Source organism: Salminus brasiliensis, chromosome 4, assembly GCF_030463535.1.
Source record: "Salminus brasiliensis chromosome 4, fSalBra1.hap2, whole genome shotgun sequence".
NCBI classification, from domain to species: domain Eukaryota; kingdom Metazoa; phylum Chordata; class Actinopteri; order Characiformes; family Bryconidae; genus Salminus; species Salminus brasiliensis.
The window spans coordinates 19,011,370-19,026,391 of NC_132881.1; the positions used below are offsets into that span (position 1 = coordinate 19,011,370).

The 15,022-nt window shown below is 41.0% G+C and overlaps 1 protein-coding gene and 1 long non-coding RNA gene across 2 annotated transcripts in view; one reads left to right on the top strand and one right to left on the bottom strand.

Annotated features, from left to right (window-relative positions):
- Window positions 1-1,075: 1,075 nt before the first annotated feature.
- Window positions 1,076-14,380, bottom strand: bcl2l11 (BCL2 like 11). Its single transcript, XM_072677502.1, has 4 exons — window positions 14,071-14,380; window positions 11,909-12,264; window positions 9,249-9,379; window positions 1,076-3,419 (listed from the first exon to the last, which is right to left on the bottom strand). The coding sequence occupies exons 1-4, from the start codon at window positions 14,076-14,078 to the stop codon at window positions 3,306-3,308; spliced, it is 609 nt and encodes a 202-aa protein (XP_072533603.1). The 5' UTR covers window positions 14,079-14,380; the 3' UTR covers window positions 1,076-3,305.
- LOC140554466 (uncharacterized) overlaps window positions 12,438-15,022 on the top strand; it is a 34,524-nt gene continuing 31,939 nt past the window's right edge. The window contains exon 1 of the long non-coding RNA XR_011979616.1: window positions 12,438-12,597. This is a non-coding gene — a long non-coding RNA (uncharacterized lncRNA). The remainder of the gene's footprint in view (window positions 12,598-15,022) is intronic.

Genomic DNA, 15,022 nt, shown 5'->3' on the forward strand with positions numbered 1-15,022 from the left:
GATGAGAGAATACAGAAGCTTTAAGTGGTTATAGGACAAATGTTAACAAAGTGAAACTGAACTTGCTCTAACATTCAGAATGTATGTACACTATTCTTTGTTTTTTTATGCTGCTTGCATAAGGTAGGTTTCATGTTTTATATTTGCTGTGTATTCAATCTAGATATAAATGTAATAATAATGAGCTTCATGGGCAAAAAGGAGTCAAATGTATCATTGCTTCTCTAAAACATATCATAGCAACTCAAGTCCTTTTCAGGTAAGATTTACACCTGTTGCCTGCCCATTTTAGTCAATTATTGTCCAGCATCATCCATTTCTGGCATTTCTGGTAAAGGCAAATGTGTTTCTGTACACCTTTAAAGTCAAGTAAAATGATGACTGGTGGGTCACAGAGACTCAGGTATGTACACTTATGTAATGGATTTTCCACCCTGTTTTACTGATGAGATAACATGCTTTGAGCTGATGTTCAATTACACTGGCCAATGTGAGACTTGTGTTGGTGGATTTTAGATGACACCTGTTTATTAACATTTGTGTGCACGCATCTGTAATATTTCACCTTGTGATGAACAATTACATCTAGAGCTCTTATAATTGTTTGAAAGACATGGATGTTTGCCATTTAGGCCTTTTTAGGGTGCTTCCATCTTTGTAGAGCTGGCAGTTTTTTATCTTCAAATCATCACAATATAATATTTCTTCAACACATTCCTAACAGTGGATTTTTCAGTGTCCAACTGAGTTCTGATGTTCTCTAATGGCAAAATATTTTGATGTTCTTTCATAGACTTCCTTGGTCGGTCTGCATGTAAATGTATATACATTGACTCCAAAGTCACTAAAAGCAGAATGTAAATGTTGCAATACTTATGAAATACCTATAACTGAGACTGAGAGTACAAAATATATACTCTTGATTGTCCAAGTACATCTGGCAAGTCTATTAGAGCACTGAAATAATCTGTTAGAGCATTAGAATGTCTCTGAGATACTGAGACATATGAGAGTCAAATCAAGAACAAACGACCATATATGATTAGCTATGCTTTAGACACAAATTAGACACCCATTTTAAGAAAGATGAAAAATGCTTTTATTTACAGCAGTATTGCACAAGGCCAGCACAGCAAAGTTTCAGTGCAAAACACAACACAACAAACATAAAAAGAAAAACAAGTTCTTGCTACAACTGTACTGGGTCTGTGAGGTGGAGTCAGATCAGTTTATTTGCGGGTGCTCAGTGCGATGAGCATGAACATATTTAAAAAATCCCAAGATTGCTAGTTAATCCTGAAATTCATGTTCTGTGAGAAATATTTGTTCTGGAATTAAAAAGCACAAAACATGATCACAAAATGGCTTAAATACCGGGGCTTCAAATACATAATGCATAGACATGAACAACAACAGAGATTACGAACATTTCTACTTTGCATACAGTATGTAGAAATAATGTGTCTTTGGTATGACTAATAAACCTGTCACCAGTCAAGCTGGAACAGTCTGTTTTTGTTAATTTGGCAAAATGTTTGTGACTGAACTGAAATATACACATATTTGCAAAATGTGTCCATATTATGCCATTCATTAACACATAATTATGTCATAAACACTTAAGTTATGTGCCAAGAACTTAGGTCTGGAGCATTACCTGAGTCTACAAGGACAACGGCAATGAACAGTCTGTGCTCAACAGATCAAGAGCCTTTGCAGGATATAGCTATGGACTGAATCTATAATGAAGTCCATTTTGTTCCAAATAAAACAAACAAACAAACAAACAAAACAACCACAGGTGTAATCCCCTGAGTCATTGAGGCTAATTTTAGGCACGTTCTTTAAGTCAATTTTCTTGACTCTGGACTCTGGTCATTAAGGCAGCTCTTTGTCAAAAGTCTAAGACAAAACAACAACAAAGCCCCCTACTTGAGATTCTCCTGAATAACCTTAATAATCTGGATGTGGTGGTTTTACATATGACTGAAGGGGTGGTACCTCAGAAACATTAAATGCCCAATGCAATTGCTTTGACCATGTTTTTCATTAACATATTCACATGTGAATTAGAGATGTCTACAATGTTGCCAATGTTGAAATTAATTAAAATCATATTACAGTGAAGGCCTGCTTCTTTTATTTGTCCTTCTTACAAATTCATTCACTCACTGTTTTTCATTCATTTCTACTAAAGATAAAAACAGCTGCCTCAGTCAGTGTGTGCACTGTGCTTCTTAACTTCCATCGGTATTTAATGACTTGGCATCAAAGCACAGAGAGGCACTAAGCCAAGGCTAACGTTTCTCTGGCAAACAGCGCAGTGCGAAAATCACACTCCCGCCAAAGGCTATTTTTTCCTCTGAATGTTTTTGACAACCTGAAAGGTGAAATGTATGCAAGTCTTAAAATATCTGTATACAACAGAGTTCCTCGATTCCGGTACTGGAGGGCAAATGTCATGTACCCTTTAGTGATTTTACTGCTCAAACACACTCACAGTTAACTCATCTGTTAACTGCAAGGTAGAGTAGGTGTGTTTAAAAAGGGAAATCACCTGTACTGGCTCTCTAAGACTGAAACTGAGGAACCCTCTCTTTCATTAAATGCATCAAAACAATTACAGTCTATTGTTTCCCCTCACCAAGGTCTTCAGATAAGAAATGATTTTTCATATTTTTTGTAACTTCATCACAGACTATTCAAAACAGAAGTGCAAATTTTGAGTCAATAGAGAAATGAAGGGCATGCAAAACTACACCATCGCTGACTGACTAACTTCCACTTCAATAATAATTATAAAAAAAACTTAAATACAAATATGGCAAATAAATACAGATCAAAGGTGAGGTTAAAAAACACATAAACAAAGTCAAAAAAGATTTAAACCAAATAAACTTAACAATGAATAGACAGTGAAGAGTGAAGGGCACAGAGGTGATGAAGGCACATTTCCCACATTTCTTTGTTTGGGGAAAACTCTAGAGACAGAGAGAGGTCCATTTTGCCTTCTCTATCCAGTGCATTAATGGCTCAGCTTTCTACATTGATGCAGGAAACACTGCTGATTCTAAGTTACTTCCCAGAATTCCCGCTCGGTCCCATCGTGTCCAGATTCCAAGTCTTGACCTTTCTGGACAGGGAATGCTGAAGTCTAGAAATGCAGTCAGTTCCACCGGCAAACGAGTATAAACCCATAGAGCAAAAGAAAGAAAGAGAAAGACAAAGAGAGTACACTTCTGCTGTTGCTTATATACATTTATCTACAGTATGCTACGTTGTCTGCTGGGTGCAATGGATGACCATCATCTTCTTCTCTGAAGACGCTGTAATAGACGCCCAATTAGAAGCCCCATCCATACCATAACAGCAGGCTCATTCTGTGCTGGAAGCTGGGCTCTGCCCCCATTTCTGCCTGCCTGTGAAGCAGAGAGATGAAAAATATTTAACACAGAACTTGCAATTGCAAGTAATTGCAAGAATGCAATTATACATGTTAACCAGACAGAAACCACATTTCCAGAAACATTTTATTTTGTTTTTATGCGTTGCAAAGTGTACTTTCAAAAACGTCTGATCCCACCAAATGACATATCTTGCTGTGTTAATCTGTTAACATACTAAACTTAAATGTCAATAATGTTGTGTGACACCAAACACTGGTCTAGACAATAACTTTTCCAGCACTATGCAAATCTATCACAAACTATACCATGCATTCTGCAGCCAGTCACTTGTTAAACACTGTCTTTACAAACAGACATAAACACATATATACATCAACAACTGAGTCAACAAACCCTTGGAAAACTTTGCAAAACAAGGACATTAACATGCCGAAATACAAATAATACAACCCAAACACAAACAACAAGAATCATTTAGAGTTAACCTAAAGGCAGTCTGGAATAAAAGTCATTAATGTTAGAGCTAGCTGTCAGCTTTGTGTCATTCTCTCAGTCTGGGCTTTTGGCATCGACAGAGGCCAGCGGTACGCCAGCTAATGAAATGGACTCTCCTTGTTAAAGACAGATTGGCTGTGTAAGAGCTGGCAGCGGTGAGACTAAACCAGGTGGCTTCTTTTGGCCTAGTGTTTCTGGCCTAGTTTCGTGCTGAGCGCATAGAGTGACTGCGATAAGAACAGGGCATTTCCCCCTGGGACTCTTGGCAGGAACTAGCGAGGAAACACACTCCAGAATGAAAAAAGGAAAAGAAAAAAAAAACCTTTCCTGTACAGAATAAAAGAAGGGTGAAAAACATCATACTCAGGGGGCTGCCTCTACCTCACCTCCAGGATAAGAATATTTTGTCTGTAGCTAAAAGATTGACTTTAAAAAGCCAGTGATAATCAACGAGATATCACAAAAAAAAATGAATTAAAATTTAGATGATGGCAGGTGTGAGTTATTGGAGAAGAAAAGGACAGGAACTTAAAGGGAAGTTGACCCAAAGCATGTGGTCTAAATTAGCCTCAGTGATGGTGCTTGGCTAAAAGAGGTTTTAATAAACAAATGCAGAGGGTGAAAAACAAGAGGGAGGTTTGATTCAGTAAAAGTTGAGCCAAAAACCACAACATGCCCAAGGAGCGATTGTGTGCTCTGCCAGAGGAAACAGGTGAGGAGGAAGTGGAGTAAAAATGAAAGGAGTTTTAACCCTGTAGTATGGATCGAGTGGGGGCTGAAAAATAGAGAGAAAGAGAGAGAGGAAGAGAAAAAAAGAGAGAGAGACAGATAGAAAGAAAGAGAGAAAGAAGGGTCATTAGCATGACATGATAACTGGGTTTGGAGAAGGAAAGTTTATTTCTGACGCACTACTCAGCGTCACTTGGGCAGCATTCGATCACTCACACTAAGTGATTCAGAGCCAAGTCACATATCACTTTGATTCACAACCAAACAAACCAAGATATAGACATATAGATATAGTCTTCTGTAGAGGTTTCAAAGAAGACTTTTAACTCACATGGTATGTATAAATGGAATGCAGCCATTTATAACTGTCTATATACACCTTTAAAGTTGATGTTCACCTAAGAATTCCTACGCTCCAATTCCTACAAAAAAAAAACATACATACAACTGAGTATTACGCAAACGAGCCTAACTGGTAGCAGTTGGCTTTTATATGTTATTAGCCATATTTCTGCTCTTGTGTTAGCCAGTTTCTGCACTTGTGTTCTTGCCATATGGGATTGATTCGTCTTCATGGTTCTTAAAAAAGTTCTCAAAAACAAGTGGACTGCAACAAAAAAAACTTCAACCTTTAAGATGCTGTGCTGAAGAGAAAGATACGGCTGGGATGGGGTGTGTTGGGAGGAAGAAAGTCATGGTATAACTGTATCAATTAGGTTATACTAAATGACATACATTTACATTTAATAATTACACCTATTGTCACATTTCAAGTGACACATGAAAACATTCATTTCAAACGCTTATGGCTCATTCTGCAATGCACAAAGTAAAAAAAATATCAGGGTAGACACTGAGCATGTTACATGCTGCCAAACAACATGTTCGAACATAAACGCCTTAACCCATCTCCTGAGAGGTGGCTGTATGAGTCAACAGACAACTTCAGCAGCTACAATGGCCCACACTGTTCCGCTCTTTAGGGGGGAAGAAGCTTCACAACAAAAGAGCACTGATGCACAGCGCTGACAAAGGTCCATCATGCATGCTAGCAGGCTGAGATGCAGACATTAGACTGGGCTGGAACAGCAAGCTGTCTGAGGCCAGACATCTGCTTCACATTAGTGCTGGGTTTGCTTACTATTATTGAGTGTTTTGCATCTCACACCACTGCTTCTCATCTAGCCCTCATGAAAGGTAAAGTATGCCTTTTGAGACCAATCTCTGTTCCACATTGTTACTTTTCTGCTAAAAATGACATTTTCTTTTTGAACTGTTATGTTCAAAGAAAGCTGATAATGATACCTGAATCTGCTGTAATCAGCTTGTTCTCATCAGTGCCATCTCTACATAGCTAAAGGACTTACACATGCACTATGCACTAATATGGGAATTCCAGACAGATGCAGATATTCAGTATTCAATAATCTTCTAATGCAGTTTAGTCCAGCTACATCTAAACATCTGTCAGCAATTATCGGTGGACCATCTTGTTTTCACCTTTCGAAAATGCCCCTAATACTGGTGTGTTATCTAAACATACACTATATTGCCAAAAGTATTCACTCACCTGTTCAAATCATTGAATTCAGGTGTTTTCCAATTAATTCCATGGTCACAGGTGTATAAAACCAAGCACCTATGCATGCAGACTGCTTCTACAAACATTTGTGAAAGAATTGGTCGCTCTCAGGGGCTCCAACGTGGTACCGTGATAGGACGCCATCTGTGCAAGTCCAATTGTCATTGCTACAAAATATTCCACAGTCAACTGTCAGTGGTATTATAACAAAGTAGAAGGGATTGGGAACAGCAACAACTCAGCCATGAAGTGGTAGGCCATGTACAAAGACAGAGCGGGGTCAGCAGATGCTAAGGCGCATTGTGCACCGAGGTCGCCAACTTTCTGCAGAGTCAATCGCTACATACCATCAGACTTCATGTGGCATTCATGTGGCTTTGCGCAATGCAAAGCGTTTGATGCAGTGGTGTAAAGCACGCCACCATTGGACTCAGTGGAGACGAATCACACGTGGAGACGTGTTCTCTGAGTGACGAATCACACGTCTGACCTCACAAATGTGCTTCTGGAAGAATGGTTAAAGAATAGTCATAAACACACTCCTAAACCTTCCCAGAAGAGCTGATGCTGCTATAGCTGCAAAGGGTGGCCCGACATCATATTAAACCCTTTGGATTAAGAACGGGATGTCACAAGTTCATATGCGTGTGAAGGCAGGCGAGCAAATACTTTTGGCAATATAGTGTATTTTTTATGACGGGCTCCAGGATAAGGTCACTAAAAAGAGGGCAAGACAGATCATTGGGTGCATCAAATGCAAACTGAAACAGGATTAAGGCTACCCATTGCAGACCATGTGTGTCCATCAAACAAAACAAACTAAAGCACTGACATCATTGACATGTTAGAGGAAAGATAAACAAACAGCAGGAAAAAATGCAATTCCCTCCATTTCAATCTGTCCTGGGCCAGTGTCAGTTTGAAGCTAGGTGCTGATTGCGTCTCATTGGCGCTGCGCAGAATGACCCATGGATAATTAGAACCCAGAGTCAAACCACAGGGTAAGTGTAATGAAGTCAACTTGTGTCAGTCACATACAAACCCTGCTATGCTACTCTCAGCCTCCTCGTACTCTCCTACTACTCTCACTAACTCCACAGTCCGGGAGCAGCAGTACCATGCCACCATCTCTATTTTTTTTAGCTTTGAGATGGCAGAAAGAAGAGGATAAATGTTATTCTAGATAAGCTAGATCTCTTATAACTTTCATAAATGCAAGTTGTGGAACCCTAAAATGAGTCTTGCACAAATGTGACCGGTGAACACTGTATCTTGACCACCTGTACCTGTATAATATACACATTTGGCCAAAGCAAGCAGAATATGATCTAATCTGTATCACATTTATATGGTAACTTGATAATGGAAATAAAATGTGTAATAATGCTTTAGAGCTTATAAATAAATCTGCCAAGTTGCCCTTTCTGCCAGAGATTTGTGGTTGATATTTATGCTTGTGACTCAAGAGTCACATCCAGCCAGACCACAGCCATGCTGCAACACAGGAGCCAAACACACCCTGTACACCAGCACGCCAAACACGGAACACAGAAGGTGGAACATACACTACTGCACCTGTTCTGCTTTTTGGTAACTTACCCACATCTTACTTACTTCTACATGGAGTTAAAGGAAAACATAACTAAAGCCCAAACAACCTTGACAGACAAAACACCTCATGGGTCCTGGTCTGTGTATTAGTAATTTCCTTGATGGTTTGCTGGTACCTCCTGTTCATTTAGATATCTGCACTATTTGCAGATATGATTGATTTACAATCAAGTGACAGCATTATGAATAGTATGGCATACAGGAGAATCTTGTATGTCTCTTTGCTGCTCTTTCCTTAAAACCTCCAAAAATTTGCATATTTAGACTAAATAAAGTAAAAATAGCACCGGAAAATTGAGGAAGCCTTTCCAAAGAGTTTTTAAATCTATTTTAGAAAGCTAAACAAATGAAATGAACAAGAGTGAGATAAAGTGCTATTTGCATAAAGAGCTCACAGTTTGGCTTCCAATCAAACAGCATGTTTACACTAAAAGGCAGCTTAGACTGTGCAATGGTGTATTGCCAGCTGATATAAACCCATGTGCCAGTGGTAGTATTAACAATGGTTTGTTGTTTTAATGTAAAGCTTGAGATGTGATACACGGTTAAGATTTCATGCTAAACAAACCACCAAGATGATTATGCACTAAGCATACAAGAAGCCATGCCAGTATCCAAAAATGCTAAAAGACCATTTTTTGACTAGCTTCAAACTCACTACAGACTTTATGAATTTAATATAAAAAGAAACCTTGATATCCCATGCACTGTTATGTAAAATAAATAATAAAATAATAATAAATAAGTTGATGCTTCATGTGACAAATCATTACATAAAAAATGCTAAAATAGATTTTTTCAGAATCAGAATCAGAATCTCTTTATTTCACCAAGTATGTTACACATACAAGGAATTTGTCTGGTGAGAGCAACACGTATGACAAGTAACAAAAAACACAGAACACAGATTATTTACAGTCTTAAACTAAAGGAAAATAACACTAAACAATAAATAGGGTAGGGGATAAATTAAAAAAGTAAAAAGTACTAAAGGTAATAAAGAGCTGATATTTACATATTTATTTTTATCAAAAATCCTAAGCCCCAGCACACAGCGTGTCTCATCAGAGCTGGCCCCTTAGAAGACTTTGATTTTTGACTATAAATTAAGTGATGCAATTTTCAGAAATGCAGTCAAGAAAATACATAACTCTTTACAAACACACTCCTTGAGCTACAGCCCTCACCTGCAGCGACACATTAAAGACCTTTCATATTCCACCCCCATCTAATGATTTACAGGATGGCAACTCTCCAGCATGTGATAATGAACCCTGACAGATATGTAGATTCTACAGACAGACTGTTCCTTACGACAGACCAAGTAACCTGCCATTACTCTGTCATATGACATATTTCATCATCAAGATATTATGCATTAGCAACAGTTGTAAATCAGCTGCACGTGCATGCAGGTGACCTACCCCTCGGAAGTAAAGCTCGTTGAATTCATCGCCAATGCGTCGCAACTCCTGCGCGACGTACGACTCCGCTCGCATGTCCCCCGCAGACGCTGCTCCGTGGGGTGGATAGTGGTTACGTACGGGCCATAATTCTGCAGAACACAGATACAAGGACAGGTTAGTCAACAAATAATCAAGTTAGTTCAACCAATGCTCAGTCCAACCAATACTATTACCACAGCCAAACACCATTATCTTGTCATATGGTTACAATTCGGTACACTGGTGAATATTAACTTAATAAACGCTGTGGAATCTATGTTTGTCCAAAAATGAAACATATTAGTGCATATCAGTGCAAACATATCCTGATTGTCTAAGACATAAGACTTTTAGGAAAACGATTTAGGGTGTTTTAAAAATTCACAGCACGTATGTAATGTACAGAAACAGCTTATGTCTAAGAAAAGTCAGCTTTATTTAAATCATTATGACTTGCATTTTGTTTGACTTGTTTCTTAACTCTTAGTTTTATGAAACCTTGTTATTATGACTTAATATTCTCATGAAGGAAATTCTGTGGTGAGCTGTGGTGCAAGAGAATACTTTTAAATAACATTTTAGCCTATTTGTTTTCCTGCCCCGTTTCCGTTTGTTAGTGATGCATCGTGGTAGTGAGCCAATGCCCCAGCTGCAAACTGCACCAGCTCAAATATTTCCATTCAACTGGATAAATGAAGCACCAGTACATTAATGAACAACAGTCTTGAAAAAGGAAGTCTTGACAAAAGATTCTGACAAGATTTGACCAGCACTGAATGATCAAGAACTTTGAGGTCACAATGATATAAACAACTGAGATAAATCAGCATTCTTACTCTGAAGCATACAGTAAATGTAAGCCCAGGTCTGGAACGAGCACTGAGGTTAAGCGCTAATAATACAACCACAATCTGGCTGAACTTGCACTGATTCTCCAGCTATGACTCAAGTGAGAACCAGTTTTACTGTTATTTCTCATGCCCAATCATATTAGGACCATATGCTACTCATTTCCACACACAGCTACACCCGACTCATAGAGGCTTTCACTATAAAATATCCTAAATCACACTCAAGATATTACTCAATTACATTCTCTGCTATTACTGGCTTCCCACAGCCCAATATTACAAACAGTAATATTGTCAGGTGATCATAGTAATTTGTTTGCATGTGAACTAAATGGCTTCCCCTGCCCTTTCATAAATTTGTGAAATGCTCTTATTTGATCTTTATGCTAACATTGTTTGGTTTCTTTGTCTTTGTCCAACAAAGTATCGCTGGCACTGCAGTGAGCATCAACTTAAACACAATTACCAGCCACACTGATTTAAAGACAGTCAACTGCAACTAACTTGAAGAGTGCAAACAGACAGCATTGGCCACATCTCGCAAAACCAGAACACACCTAGACAGCATGTGCTGATCTGCATGTTCACAATGAAGCCAAACAAGTAGTTTCTGGCAGGGTAACCTTCCTGCACATTAGACAGATGAGAGCCATGATAAGTTAGTGTTGCTTTCCTCCTCCATTAAGAGCGACCTCTAAGAGACAGGACGCTAGTGAGGCACTACAGGAAGACGCTTTATCATCCTCTGCTATCTCCTGCCGCTCAATGGGGGAATAGGAATGGCTCAATATCGTGTCTAGCCTTCAACAAAAGACATAGTGCTCTATTTTGACTGCCGGCAGCTCACTCTCCGGCCTCTCTTGTCCAGTTCAAACCTTACCAACAGTAAGCATAAATAGTCAACAATCAAATCTGCTTACTCCATCAGTCACCATTGTGCTGACATATTCTACACTGTATGGGTTTAACATGGGGGTCATAAAAAAGACAGAGCCCTGTGAGATGTGCATGCAGATGCAAACACATTCTCAATACTAAACAGACACATCCTGATGGACTGAAACTTTTGACTGCAGCATAAGGAATGCATAATGGTAGGTGTATAGTTGGGCACTGAGGAACAGTGCGAGGATCAGAGGAACTGATGCGACTGACTTAACTAGCCCAGAAAAGTACAGAATCTCTGCTTCAGTAAGAGTGGGTACAACAAAACGACTGACCAGACATTATGTTTCAAAGATGTTCACTCACCAAAACCGAAAACACAATCAGAATTCTGGACCTGGGCCTTTTCTGTCATTCGTGACAGTGACGTGTTGCTTTAAAGGACTAAAAACAAGAGACTGCATTCTAAAAGACGTTTGTAGTGCTGTCTTTGTGCGTCACTTATATGGGCTTCTGTATAAAGGACGCAAATGCTAAACATAACCCTACCCCTAATCAAATAAAAAGTTTTGACATTTTCATTTCATTTTTGTCAACCTGCCAAATGCTCGAACCACGTCAAAGTGTTTGATGCTGTTCTCAGGACACAAAACCAAAAAGAGCAAAATTCAGCCATACTACACTCCGAGAGAGCGAGAGGACCACAAAAGTGAGCGCCTGCATGCAAATGATCAGAGAAGAGAGCAGTGACGTCAGGCCCGGAGACACGCGGCTGAGAAGACTCGCTGTAGCTATTTCACTGTTCTGTAGTGAACTGAAAGAATGTGTGCGCGTCCGTCGCGATCCGCGCCACAACAACACAAGCGCACTTACACATGAGAAACTGCAGGGCCAGCCTCTTACCATAACTCCGACCGTCGCCTTGCGTCTCAGAAATGCGTTGCATGGCGTGAATTATCACTTGACTAGACGGGCTCGGGGTTTGAGTGGACGTGCTATGCGTCATGAGCGGGGAGCTGGGCTCGCTGTCAAACGAGAAATATCCACTCGAGGACCTGGAGAAAGTTCGGAAGAGCGGCGATCGTGACTGGTAACCCAGAAGACTATTTGGCATCGTAATCCCTCCCCTAACCTGGTCCCCTTCGCCGGGCTCAGGCTGCTCGTACTGCTCGGCCCGGGAGACTGTTCCGCCACCGCCGCTCTGGCCGCTTTCCCCCTGCTCCTTTAAGAAGGCTGGGCGGGTGGCCCGGTTTGACGGTCTGCGGGACAAACAAAACAGCAGTAATTACTGTTCTGCATGCGAACTGGGAAGGAATAGGTAGAGGATATTCTTTTCCTCACGTGAAACTCAACTCATACTGACGCGGCGGCCGGAGCTCGCGCGCGAGAGCGTTAAGTTTCAAATCTCCGAGGGAAATTAGTCCGTTTTTTCCCCGAGAAGCGTCCTCCTTATTATTCAGAGGGAATCGTCTGACAGTTTCTGTTTAGCCTGAGTGAACAGTCCGTTTCCCGTCAAGTCAGTGTGGAGCTCTTCTCTTTTAGCCTATCGACCGTTGTTGACTTTCTGAACACTCATAAATAACAGTGAAACGGTGAGTATCAGCTGTTTAATGTACGTGAAGAAAAGCATTACAAAGACATGGCAATTTTAGAAAAACGCAGTTGCTATATTACAAAACGCGGCACGACAAGCTGTTATAACACCGGTGTTTACTCCACCAGCTCTCAGCGGTGTTTAAAGCGCCGCCGGCTGAACTGCGTCACAGATCAACTCCACGTCGAGCCCAGACAACTTCCTATTTTTCTCTCCTTCGATGTGAATCCATGAAAGTCTTCAATTTCCGACTGAAATAATCCACTTTATAGCGCGTCCGGCGGTAAATAGTCCCTTACACAGAGCTGAGTTTCATCTCGGCGGCAGAATCCAAACGGATAACATCACCTCGCACAACAGGCGACCGCAAGCCAATGGTTCCTGACAGCGAGCGGCTAAAATGCACTGTGTTCAACGCGAACACAACGTAACCATCCTAAACCAAGATATGGACGACGTGTCTACTCACGGGCAACGCAATCCTAGTGAAAACGGTCGACGGCGGCCACTAGTAGCAGATCAGTAAACGTGAGAAACGGCTATGTGAGCTCAATGCATATTCTCCCATGTTAACAGTGTAACCTAAAGAAACCGGGGGCACGAGCAGCACAAGGGAAACGCGCCAAAAAAGACACATGCTCCGGGCTTCACTCACAATTGGAATACGGTTGACGTGACTGCTAGTAAAAAAAAAGCCTAACAAAAGTCATCCAAAAAAAGAAAGTTGTAATGCGCCGCCTAGTGGTCGTGCCGCTTTGAAAACAGGAGAAAAAAAAAATCAACGCCGCGTCGCGTGAGTTCGGTACAGCGATCCAAAACAAACGTAAAATACAGGCAAAATAAAAACGTATTACGCTGTTTTACACACGAACACACGTCTAATTTCTCAGTCGGTTTTGCTTATTTGGAGCAAATACACCCGAAATCTCTGACTCTGCCCCGGCAGTACACGGTTATTACAAAGTACAGAAGTTAATCTTGGACGACCTGGCTGTCATTCCTCTCTGACTAATCCTTCGTTGGTGCAACAGAAAGTTAAACAGAGCCAAACAGGTGCTCTTCTGTCCTTTTCACACCCCAAGGAAATCACCCGGTGTTTAAACAGCGTTGGTGCTCATCTCTCCAATTCCGTGAGGGGTAAACAACGGTGCCGCAGACCAACCCCGCCGCACTTCCCTCGTTCATTTTTCAGCACTAGTACTAATATGTATGTAATATGTATGTTGCACGTGCGGTACAAAAGAAATATGTATTAGTTTTGTTTAAAAAAAGAAAAGAAAAGAAAAAAGGCTAGTGTCTGCCTATCTATTTCTGGTTCCACAAATCAGAGATTTTACGCCGATGCCGTTCACTTCGCGCAAAAGAGAAGTTTCTGTACGTGCTGAGTTTGTGAGTAATAGCGAAAGGTTTGATCATGGCTTTAGTGAAACTCGCTGCTGATGTCGGGGTCGATAAAGGCTCCTGCACTTACCTGGACATACTGGTAGATCATACGGCTTGGCTGGACACGGCAAAAAGTTAAAAACACGACAACCAGCGAGAACGCATCGAAAATCCGCCGTTCAGTGAATAGAAAAAACAACAACAAAACGCACAAAAAGGTCGCGTGGAGCAGATGTTCTATTGTAACACGTTCCTTTGAGAGAAAGAGGACAGATTTTTTAAAATGGGATCTGTGTTGTCGTGAGAGTACTAAAAATAACCCCCGAGAAGACTGGTCCGCGCGGTGTTTTCAGTCTTTTGTTCGCTCGTGCGCTCACACAGACGCTTCCTCACAGCCTCTCCGACTGCAGCTTTCTGATCAGCGCCGCCCGCTTCACGCCAACACAGGGCGGGGCTGGGCGTTTCGACCACATCCTCGCTACTGCCCCGCCCACACGTGTTTGTTCGACCGGTGGACTCGGACAGATTGGCTGAAAACATGCAGGTCTACTGCAAGCATGCTTGAAAGATGCAGTCAGCAGTTTTACAGAACAGGTTAATGTCAGCGATGGTCATGTGAACAACACATATATATATTTCTGATATTGCCTTCTGAAACGCTGTGTTCTGTTCTTTAAGTAAGCATTTGTGCACAATATAGGTCAATATACACTGTTCAGCCATAACATTAAAACACATGCTACTATTGTGTACATCCCAAAACAAAGCTGCCCAAACCGCTCTGACTCGTCAGTGCATGGACTCCACAAGACATAACCAGCAATGAACTAATGTGCTACAGTAGCTAGCTCTTCTGCGGGACCAGACAAATTAGCCTTTGCTCCGCCTGCACATCAATAAGCCTCAGGCAACCATAACCCTGTTACCAGTTCACCAGTTGTACTTTCTTTGAGCACTTTTTTTTATTGGGTACTAACCACCGCATCCCAGAAACACCCCACAGGACCTGCTGGTTTGGGAATGTTTTGTCCCAGTCATCT